This window comes from Rhynchophorus ferrugineus, unplaced genomic scaffold (genome assembly GCF_030347505.1).
Source record: "Rhynchophorus ferrugineus isolate W39M unplaced genomic scaffold, kcgeb_rfMv2 rfM2, whole genome shotgun sequence".
NCBI lineage: Eukaryota > Metazoa > Arthropoda > Insecta > Coleoptera > Curculionidae > Rhynchophorus > Rhynchophorus ferrugineus.
The window spans coordinates 34,045,505-34,057,187 of NW_027472581.1; the positions used below are offsets into that span (position 1 = coordinate 34,045,505).

Sequence of the window (11,683 nt, forward strand, 5' to 3'; positions counted from 1 at the left end):
CAGTTTCATAATGGTTGTTTTATTGAGTTGTTTATAAAATTACTCCATAAACCAGTTTTAAAATAATTTTGAATATACAGCCAAACAATAAATATTTGATATGATTAATCGTAAAACTGGAATTTCATTGATGTGGGTAAGTAGTCAGATCGAATGTCCCGCTGTTAAGAAATTCATGGGTTTGAATTCCATATGGGCATAAATGTTGCAATCGTTTAGGTAAGTGTAATTGATTTACGTTTGTCTTAATAAATTTACACTGTATATACCATAGTTATGCTTTTAATTTATATAATGTTTTGATTTTCGTATTTAAACCTTGGGAATTATTAAGGACGAGTCGACAACCGGAATTGCTGGTTCATAATTCATGATAAATAATCAGTAATAAATATATAATATACTTTATTTAACTATAGTCACCCAAAAATCTATACGGTAATTAATAATACCCACAAAGTATATTCCTAAATCTCTGTTATAAGGGTATGCTTAAGAAAAAACATCTGTAGATATACTTATCAAGTATCAGGTAAAGTAAATAAATTGAAATAAAATTTATAACAATTTTGATAACAAATATATTTATCAATATCAGTCAACTCGATAATTTAAAATATATTTAAATGTTGTTAAGCAACAATTGAAGCTTATAATCTTAAATTTTTAATAATCAAAGTTTCTGTACAACTAAAAAGGTTTTTTTAAACTAAAAACCAATTATTCTTTATAATATTAATTTTATAATTTAACGGAGTTATAAACCACAAAATATACAGATTTCAATGATATAAACATAACCTTATCACAAAAGAAGCAGTGTTCCTGTCATCTCCAGATTATTCTAATTTTGAGAAATATGAGATTAAAAAAAGTTTTGCATTCATAATAGTTCATTCAATTTACATGTTAATTTGTAGTATATGAATATACATAGAAGATGGGGTGGAAATCCAAGAATACATATAGCTTCGACAGTGAATCAACCAAAGAAAGCCTCCACAGTAATCCATTTTATATTGGATTATTAGTTATTGTTCTTTTAACCGGACTATTTGGTGTAGTGATTTATCTGGACAGTTTGTTACCCTCCGCTATTGTACAAGAGGTTATTAGTGCTAGATATTATATATATATATATATATATATATATATATATATATATATATATATATATATATATATAATTAATAATGCATTTTTTAGAATAAAGACTATACAGTTTTCAATGCTCAGAGAGCTAGCAAGGATGTTCTCTATTTGACTCAACTAGGCCCCAGAATTGTTGGTAGTCATGAAAACGAACAAATTACTTATCATTACCTCATGAATAGAATTAATGATATTATATATACTAGAAACAAAAATCAAAACATTGAAATTGACGTTCAAGAAGTTAGTGGTGCTTATTCCTTCAAGAGGTCTGAAGGTTTCATAAATACTTATTATAGTGTCAAAAATATTATTGTAAAGTTCCACGGCATCAATAGTACTAATAGTGTTTTAGTAAATTCACATTTTGATTCTGCACCAACTAGTCCAGGTAAGTAAAATTAAACTGTAAGAATTAATATCCTTTAATTAACATATACTACAGGTGGTAGCGATGATGGAATTAATGTGGCTGTAATGCTGGAAATTTTAAAAATTTTCTCACAACAAGAAGAAACACCTTGGCATAATATAATATTTCTTTTTAATGGAGCTGAAGAAAGTCCTTTATTAGCTTCTCATGGATTCATAACGCAACATAAATGGGCTAAGGAGTAAATAATGTAATAATATCATTTACAAAGTTACTGTATCATTTTATTTCAGTTGTAAAGTAGTGGTCAATTTAGATGCAGCAGGTTATGGTGGTAAAATAATTTTGTTTCAAACAGGACCTGAGACACCATGGCTTGTAAAATATTATAGCAATGTACCTCATCCTTATGGTCAAGCTGCTGGAGAAGAAATTTTTCAGAGTGGTATTATTCCCTCTGATACAGATTTCAGAATATTCCGCGATTTTGGAGGATTAGTTGGTAATAGGCATTTATTGTTTTTAACATATTAATTCAAGTATATATTTAATTATACTTTCAGGACTGGATATGGCATTTATTAAGGATGGTTATCGTTATCATACTAGCTATGACGATGGAGATTTTCCTTTAGGATCATATCAGCATGCTGGTGATAATGTATTATCGTTACTAAAAGATTTGGCAAACTCTCCAGAATTGTATGATAAAATACCTTCTGAAGGGAAATCTGTTTATTTTGATGTTTTTGGATTATTTTTTGTTAACTACACCACCACACTAGCTTCGGCTATAAATATTGTCGCAATTGGATTGTCTTTGGTGGTGTTTATTTACAGTTTTATTAAATTCAAATTAGGTAAGTGATGGTTGCAATTCTGATTAAGTTTTTTTTTCAACACGACACTATATCAGAATTTTATTTTAGGTTTGTGCAAGTATAACATCCAGTATTTCTGTTATGTTTTGGGGGCAATCTTGGGAAGTTGGTTGCTTTGTGTTATTTTTGTTTTCAGTCTTGGAATGGTGTTAGATCTATTGGGTAAATCGATGAGTTGGTATGCTAATCCATGGTTGCTATATGGATTGTATGTTATTCCAACTGTAGCAATATCAGGATCATTGCTATTTTTAACTAATCATCAAGTATATTATGTTCTTATAGACATTGGTTGTATTATGATAATTGATTTTTTTAGAATGTATCATTGGGAATTAGATCTCAAATACAGGCAAACTGCCTAAGATTAATATGGACTATTGTGGTCGCATTTGGTGTATATTTTAATATTAGAGCAACTTATGCTATCATGATACCAGTGGTATTCAATTCTTTAGCATTCTTCACCATTTATTTACTGAGACTGGAATATTCTAGTAAGTTGATAATATGTATATCAAAACAATATAAAAAGTTGTTCATTGTGTTGATTCTTAGTTAAGACATGGCAATGGATTTACTTGCTTTTCAACATTCTGCCATGTATGAACTTGATGTATCAGGCTGTAACCACTTTGTCCTTATTTGTACCTATCACAGGACGAATGGGTTCTCATCGTAATCCAGAATTATTAATGGGACTTATGACCTTCTTTTTTACTATTTTAATCGTATCACCAATAGTAAGTAATTAAATTATTTGATTACTTGACATTAATATCTTGCTTCATTCTAGACTATCTTCACCAACACATTGAGAAAGGTGAAATTCTATTTCATTACGTTGGGAATAATTTTTATGGCGTTTTTAGTGGTAGTTTTTACACCATGGGGTTTTCCATACAACAACACTAATGGCCCGCATCCACAGAGACACTGGATTCTGGTAAAAGACGTCAGAATATAGAAAAGCATTATCCACCTTATATCATTGCTTATTTTTTAGCATACATCGAGACAATTTTTCAATGCGTCAGGTGAATTGGTCAAGAAAGATTCGGGATATTTTCTGTTGAACATGGATAGAAACTCACCGAACATATTGCGAAGTCACGTGATGGATCTGAAACGAGCCTCGCCAGTTAATGAATATTGTGAAAAATATCCAGCCTGTGGTTTACCCCTTTCACATCCCCTTATGTTACAGATTGTGTAAGTAATTATGGTGACCTTAAAGATAACTTATTTGTTAATTAAATATTTATTATCTCATTAGAGACTATAGTACATGGATACCTGCTTCTCAACCGATACTCAAGGAAGTTAATTTCACAGTCAATTCAATCGAAAAAGAATCACCCAGCAAACTAATCTACAATGTTTCGTGTATTGGTATGTACATATACCATTTACATTGATCTAGTGTATTAAAACAAAGCTTCTATCCAGGTCCTGACAGGATGACTGTGTATCTTGTCCCGAAATCCAACGTCACCGTGCAGAACATAAGTTTAGTACATGAATTGTACACACCTCAACATCAGTTTCGGGGTCGACCAATGTATTTCATTTTATACCAGGCCACCAAGGACAACTTAGATTTTCAATTTACTTTCACTGTGGAGGTTCCCGACAATTGGGATGGTCCTACTGTCGATTTTGTCGTTATAGGGCGATATGCACATGACAAGAGGTATCCGAGGACCCCACCGTTTCTCAATTTCCTCAGCCAGTTTCCAACATGGACTGACAAGATTGCATGGTTATCGACATACCAGGCCTATGTGATTTAATCACATTGTTTTGAATGTTTTCCCAAGTTTTTATATTCTTGTTTACTACCAAATATAATTAATATAGATGGGTTTGTTCATGTTTATATATATTCTGATATTTTAGCATGTATTTTCAATGTTTGATATTTAATATGTATCTTATGATAAATTATGTATTTTTGATAATTATTTGTTTTTAATATGAAATATTTAATAGGTCAAAAGGCTTCATATAATATATTTTACATAACATATGTTGTTTTAATTTTTTGTCATGTTTGTTAATGGTAACCTCTTAATGGTGGCACGAGAACTATAAGTTTTGCGACCTTTTAGGAACTTTTTTATCAAAAATGTTTATTCTAATTATAAATGAAACTGCTTGATGCAAGATGATTAAATTTTCGATTGTTTAGTTAATTATAAGAGATTATTTGTTAATGGTGCGTCTATATAGACACAATAGAAATAATATCTGTTTAATGTTAATGTAATGTTTTACTATAATCATAAAGTCAACTTTAATGACGTTGAGCTTAATGATTGAGTTTAATGATGAGCCACGGATTTAAACTGAAAAAGCTCAGTGAAGATTCCGACTGTGAGAAGGAAAGCAATATGCTATACAAGATAGCATTATATACCAAGAACAAGTTTTAATCGTGACTAACTGCTTAAAAAAGCGAAATTTTATATACAACCCCTATTATCAATAAGTTCCTCACGAAGAATGAAATGACAGCGCTACTTCATCTGCCTTTCCTTTTCTGGACGACTATTTCTCTGCTTCAAATGAAGTCTGAAGGAACCCATCTGAGAGCTCTTCGATACGATCGCTAATGGCGATTCCATCCGCTGTCTTCCAAGATCCCCAAGTAAGCCATTATGAGAAATTGTGTTTGTACATTTATCAACAATACATTGTCTGAACAAAAATTCTAAGCAGGCTTTTCGCAAAAACTATACTTTAATTTTAAATGAATTAATTCAAAGGTTATAAATAATCATTCCTATAATACATTATGGGAAATGTACAGTTACACTTAATATATGAGATTGCTTTTTTGTGTTTTATTGCTTTTAAATTTTTTCAACATTTTCTTGTTTGCAAAGGAGATTTGAGATATTTTCATCCCAAGAGGGATTAGGTTACTTATACAAACCTTTAATATCAAACCATATACTGCGAAATCCTTTATTGAGCTCTCCTGAATATATCTAAAATCTAGTTACAGTTAATTAACTTCCACTGCAACAACCGCACCGTTAATTTCATCATGCTGCTCTGTAAAACGCAGGACTTTATGACTACTATACAAATATTGGCAATCCTACCACATGTAATAAATCCTACAGTACAGTTTTTGGGCTTTTAATCTTAAAATATATCTAAATCTTCAAAAACTTTCTCATTTTTTCACACTATGGAACCTGTATAGATATTTTGTAATTACAAAGAATTTCTACTATCTTCAAATTTCGTGTTCTTTCAGAAGAGGATGACAAGAAGATAATAAATAATTTCTATAAAACTTAAATTATTTTGTTTTTAGGCAATCTCGATCTCGTTATTTATTAGTTAAGATAGGAAGAACTGCACGATGATCTTTAAATTAATTATGAATCTATGAAAGATTTCACCGTAACACATGAAATAATTCAGCTACTGGGAATCGGGCAGGAAATCAAAATATTAAAGCGAACCAAAGCAGACGAACTTGTATTGTGGGTGTATAAGTGTTATTCTTAAGTAGTCTAATTTACTTTTATTTTGAGAAATAGATATTGATGTATGTACACCGCAGACTTGCTTTCTTGTAATGTGATGAAAATACAAGAGAATAATAGTAAGAACCAATGTAAATTGAAATGTAAATTACGATGTGTTAAGCAGTCTAATGTAGATGTGATAAAAAAATATAATTTCTTGTTGCTCACTATGGATATTATTTGTAAAAGCTTAAAATCTGTTTTGTAACGAAGTAACAAACATGTCTATGTTGCATATATATTTTACTTGATTTTTAAAATCAAGACTACTTTATTATGAATATGGTGATGTTTATATAACCAGTAATACAAAGTGATATACTTTAAAATATAAACTGCGGTTAGAATATCAATTAAATGCCATAATAGTAGTAACTTAATGCTTATGGAATAAGTGGGGTCAGTCGCGTTTTGAAACAATTAACTGATATGAAATATCGATCCTGCTAAATGACCGAGAGTGACCTTTCGTTCGTTCGCCATGCCCCTTGCAACCCGTCACACACCATACAAGCCGAGGGCGGCAACCTTCCACAACCGTCCGTCTGTCGTCTGCGGTCTCCGGTTCATTCTTGTCGCGCTTATCGTCTTTGGTGGGTGTGTCGTGGCCCAGTAACCAATTGACGCAGTTCCATAATAAGACGTTCATCAAGAATGGAAGCGGACGAAAATCAAAAAACTAAACCGTTCAAGATTTGTAATAACTCACGTGAAATACGCAAGGGCATTGTCGCGGTAACACTCGAAGACCTAACCTCAAAAGTGAAGGAAAAGTTGGAACTAATGGGCGATGACCATTTCATGGTAGTTCTGGAGGCAGACGGTACTGAGATCGATGATGAAGAATATTTCGCTACTTTGGAACCAAACACAAGCCTAATGATTCTGGCTAACAACCAGAAGTGGACTCCACCGTATCCACGATGTGAACTGAATAAGGAAGACGAAGTGGACGATTCACGGGGCCACGAACTGGCCGGTCTGGTAGGTCGTCTGAAATCGAATTTGTGTCATCTCTCGTTACTGGGTGGTCCCGAATTGGAGTTGTTGAGCGACATGGACCCAGAATCTCTGGCGGATCTAACTTATCCAGATAAAATCTTTTTGGACCAGTTGAAGGAAGCATCAGGTCGGTTCTTGTGCGAGAAGAGACAAGCACAGGACGCGATGGACCTACTCAGACTATATCAGGAAAAGGAGGCCACTGAATCAGAGGCCAACTAGATGTTTTTAACGGGGATAAGGCGCACATTTTGTATATAACCCCTTTTTTAACGTAAGTTTGGAATTGAACCCTATAAATTACTGTGATATATCCTATTTCTTTCAGTGCTTAACTACTTGTTTTATTATATTAAATTTGTTAGGGCATAAAACTAAATATTTTATACATTTCTAATTTTGTGTTTGTTTTTATTATGCTGTTCTTATTATTTATTATATCAGTTTTGTTACCTTAGATAATCTTACCTTTAATCTCACAACCTTAAATATAGTTCATATTCAATTGTTTTTACAGAATGCCTAAAAATACTTATACTTTTTTGATAACGTTACGAAACGTTTTCGGCAAAAACACCTTTCGGAATATGATCCGACAGATATTTATCATATAGACTGTGGTTTTTTGTGTACTCTATCTCTTCGTTACTCCAATTATTTTTAGTTAAGTTTTATTATCTTAAGTTTGTTGAATCAAGAAATAAACATTTTGTATTTTTCTAATTTTGTGGTTTTATTTTTTTAGATTTATTTTGTTATTGTAAACCTACAATAATCTGTTTTACCTATCATATTTAAAATAATTTATATATTGAGTTATAAAATACATATGATTATATATCTTATAGCATATAGAGCAAATGTCTCCACAGCATTACCAGTATACATACACATTTTGTCGTCTTTGTTCCTTCATAGAGCGTTGGAGCTCTTCATTGATACATGGAAGATTGTGAGTTTGTTATATAATTTTGACTTCAAATAACCGCATATGTGATCAAGTGGTTCTAAACCATATTACATAGGTGGTCATTTATGCTTCTAATATCTATATCTAAATCAGGTGATGCAGAGATGAATGTGTTTCCTGATTACCATATTTCAAACGATGTTGACGATCAATATTACCTTCAGCGAGCTCTCTGCTTTACATGATTAAGCTTCAGTTCTTACCATATGACAGTCAATCCATAGCCGGCGCTTGGGAGTGTTTACTTGTCAACTAATATCCTGTTGGTCCCCTAGGATTCCATACATTCTTCACTAAATCTCACCACAGTTGACGAGTGGCTTTAGCTGTTCTGGGCTCATACAATGTCACTTTCCTGTTTTTTTAGATTGCTTTCTACGATTTTCTTTTTCAGAGCGTCTTCAGCGCTTCAGATTTTCTTTTTCGTCTTCATGGGAAATGTTTATTTTTGTATTTGCATCGTCGTCAGACCAGTAATGCTTCCAGATATTCAAGAATTTCAGAGTCAAATATACTACCTCCATGTAGTTCGCTCTGATACGGTGAGTTGATGGTAACATGGCCAGAATCGGTTCCAGGAATTCATTTTTGCGGTTCTAAATAATTTCCCAACCAAGTTTGAATTTGATAATGTACAAGATGATCGATATTGTTCTTCAGATTTAGGAGCATCATGTGTTGGTAACAAGATGAGTATTCCATTTTCATATAATATTTGTACATGGATGGTTTCTTGTTAAAATACTTGGGCTGGTTAATCTAAATTGGAAAGTTTATCTGGTGCTAAATATTGCAGAAGTTTTGTCGCAGCTATTAAACGCCTAAAATAATAGAATATGTTTTTTAGAACGAAGATATTTATTAAAACTTTTAGAGAAGTATACTTTAGTTTTAGAATTTCCTTTTCCAACCTTTTTAAAGAAAAGTTCTTGTTAATGTTATTGAATAAGAAGCGAGATATTTGCAAAAAGACAATTTTTGTGACCTATGAGATTTTACGAGACTTGAGAGACCTTTTAAAACGTCAAAATAAAGGGTAAAACCGTATTATACTTACAGCTTATTGTTTCTCATTCCTAAGTGAAATCCTTAATATGACTGGACTATAAAATATTATCTACACAACTTCAATTCGTTCTAAATCCCGCTTGCCCTTCTCGGTTTGACACCTTTCCGACAATTAATCGACTTTTTACTTAATTATCGCTTTCTTCTATGGTGATGGTACTGTTTTCGATCGCCAAATTTGTGTGAGCAGCAGTCAAAAGTGTCAAACAGCGCTTCTCCGGTATTTCAACGGTATTGCCACACTTTAATGATTTTTATTGCTGTTCGACGTTCCATTGTTGGTTCTTTAACAGCAACGTTTCTGGAATGGCAATTGCTGGCTGGAGTTGCTAAGCTCTGGGGTGGGTTGTATTTGTAGAGCTGTATGAAGAACTCCTTCCATCGTTCGAGACACTCATCGTGTGACTTAACGAAGGTTCCATCTGCTTTTTAAATGTTGACGTTGGTAGATTTATTCCTGCTGCTCACTCTCCTAAGTGTTTGGTACTTCTTCGTCTTCCCGTGGCGCTACAAATCTTAGCCTCCTTTATCTTCTGTTTCCAAAACTGTCTATCTTCTGCCACTCTATTCCTGAATTTTATCTTCCTAGCGTTCCCACGGTCTTTTCTCTGCATTCGTATATCTAAAATTATTTTTGGTAAGTTCTTGTCTTCCATTCTTATCACATGCCTTGTCCACTGTAACCGTTGTAGTCTGATGAATTCTGAGAGTCGGGGTTCTTTAATCAGATTATATAATTCCTGATTGGATCTAGTTCACCAGATGTCATTGTCCCTAATTGGTTCCATTATATTTCTCAGTACCTTTCTTTCGAAGACATTGTAGAGTCTTGGATTCGTACCACCGCTACCGTGTCTTCCATTGGTGCTTTTATCATTGTGATTAGTTTATGCGGTATCCCTAATCTGATCAATGTCTGATACAGTTTATTTCTATCAATGGAGTCATAAGCCTGTTTAAAATCTATACATATATACATCAATGTCGTCTTCCCAGGCTTTTCGTACTATTTGTTTTACTATAAATAACTGGCCCATCATGAACTTACTACACCTAAAACCCTATTGATTTTCACCAATTATATTTTCTGCAAGATGTTGTAAGCCTTAGTTAATAATGAATGACAAGAATTTTGTACGCAATGCATAGAAGAGATATTCTACGATAGTTATTATATTTTAGTTTATCTCTCTTTTTATAAATAGGGCATATAATGCTTTTTCTCCAGTCCTCAGGGATTCCCTCTTCCTTCCATATTTTTGTTATCAATGAATGGATATTCTGTTAAGTTAATGGCTCACCAACTAATTTATAGATTTCTGAGGGGATCTTCTCTGCCTTTATTGCTTGTATTACTTCCTTTAGTGTTGGGGGATCTACCCTTTCTTCCTCTTCGGCGCTCAGATGTATGTCTTGTCTGATTTCAACATCCACTTGTGTCTCAAGTAGAGTTTAGATATTTTGCTTCGAAATCTTTTGAGGGTTGCTTAAGTGTTCCGCGCTTCGATGCTGCAACTTCCAAATCGGTGGCCTCACTATTCCAGTAGGCTTCTCTTTCTAGTTTTAGTTTTTAGCATACATCTCTATTTCATTTTCGGTATTTTTCGAGATTGATTAGTTTTGTTCGTTTTTGATGTTCTACGTTTTGTTTACCATTGATTTGTAGGCTGTGTGAATGGCTTATGGAAATTAAATTTCATAAGCATTGCGAAATTTTTTTTATGTGACTTAATATAATAACTTAATATCTCTAAACTTCAGTATACTTATTCTACTTTATTAATTCCATTGATGAAGTGTAAGCTCCGTGCATGCATATTGGTCACGTGAGAGCAGCTAGAAGTCAAAGCTTTCTTTTAATTTTTTTCCCAAATCTTAATAAATTTAAGTTCAACTGTTCTTTCATTCAGCATTATTATATTCGTTTAACTATCTATATAAAACTAGATACCTAGGCCTTCCACAGAATCTAAATAAAAATATATTCAATTGTTTCTACATGATATATTAGCTCTGTAACAATCTTATTATATCGATATCAGGAGAAATAATAATTATAAATTTAATATTCAATCTGTACATAATTAGGAAATTAACTTCTACTAAGCCTTTTTGTCCAATGTCGAGTTGTTTGTATATGAAAAACCAAACACATAAAAGTGTTATGCAATGTTAAATTATAAAATATTCTCTAATATGTTTCTACTATATTATTGCCTTAATTGTAGGTTATTAAATAACGGTTGTTCAACAGGTTTTATTATTCAATTATTCAACGTAATACCTCTAAACTTCAATATACTTATTCTAATATATTAATTCCAATCATGAACTGGAAGTTCCACATGTAAATGTTGGAAACATTAGAGCAGTTAGAAGTCAAAGATTCCTTGAAGGATTTTGGTTCTTAACTCTCTTCGGACTTGAAGTACTCGGTTTAAGGAGTTTCACACAAGATGGTGGACTTGAATCTCATCCATAATGATCTTCATGAGATATCGCTTTAATTCCTTTCAAACTTCGAATAATATTATAATGTGTTTCTGCCCTGTTGTGAGTTAATCTTTTTGAAACTAAATTTTAATTCAACATTTGATTTCTACTAAACCTTAATAAAAAAAAATCAATTATTTTTACCAGAAAAGTTAAACTTATAACGATGTTATAGAATATCACGAAACAGTGTTATTTT

The 11,683-nt window shown here is 32.4% G+C and overlaps 2 protein-coding genes across 3 annotated transcripts; both read left to right on the forward strand.

The window, feature by feature from the left end:
• The first annotated feature begins 131 nt into the window (after nt 1–131).
• Nucleotides 132–4,433, forward strand: LOC143190655 (endoplasmic reticulum metallopeptidase 1). Of its 2 annotated transcripts, none has more exons than XM_076395146.1 (13): nt 132–219; nt 921–1,108; nt 1,207–1,543; nt 1,598–1,766; nt 1,819–2,027; nt 2,089–2,385; nt 2,455–2,672; nt 2,726–2,903; nt 2,965–3,149; nt 3,203–3,352; nt 3,413–3,618; nt 3,683–3,798; nt 3,856–4,433. In XM_076395146.1, the coding sequence occupies exons 2-13, from the start codon at nt 941–943 to the stop codon at nt 4,197–4,199; spliced, it is 2,577 nt and encodes an 858-aa protein (XP_076251261.1). In that variant the 5' UTR covers nt 132–219; nt 921–940; the 3' UTR covers nt 4,200–4,433. The 2 variants fall into 2 exon arrangements, with proteins under 2 accessions (XP_076251261.1, XP_076251262.1); XM_076395147.1 differs by lacking the exon at nt 132–219 and adding an exon at nt 451–532.
• A 2,047-nt stretch (nt 4,434–6,480) lies between these two features.
• On the forward strand, nt 6,481–7,676 carry LOC143190656 (DNA fragmentation factor subunit alpha). Its single transcript, XM_076395148.1, has one exon. The coding sequence runs from the start codon at nt 6,606–6,608 to the stop codon at nt 7,173–7,175; it is 570 nt and encodes a 189-aa protein (XP_076251263.1). The 5' UTR covers nt 6,481–6,605; the 3' UTR covers nt 7,176–7,676.
• The last annotated feature ends 4,007 nt before the right edge of the window (nt 7,677–11,683 follow it).

What these genes read in the sequence shown, in the direction of transcription:
- LOC143190656 (XM_076395148.1), top strand. Translation starts at nt 6,606, where the DNA reads ATGGAAGCGGACGAAAATCAAAAAACTAAACCGTTCAAGATTTGTAAT.
- LOC143190655 (XM_076395146.1), top strand. Translation starts at nt 941, where the DNA reads ATGGGGTGGAAATCCAAGAATACATATAGCTTCGACAGTGAATCAACC. An exon ending in TTCTGCACCAACTAGTCCAG is followed by an intron (nt 1,544 to 1,597) that starts GTAAGTAAAATT and finishes CATATACTACAG; the next exon opens with GTGGTAGCGATGATGGAATT. An exon ending in ACTGAGACTGGAATATTCTA is followed by an intron (nt 2,904 to 2,964) that starts GTAAGTTGATAA and finishes GTTGATTCTTAG; the next exon opens with TTAAGACATGGCAATGGATT.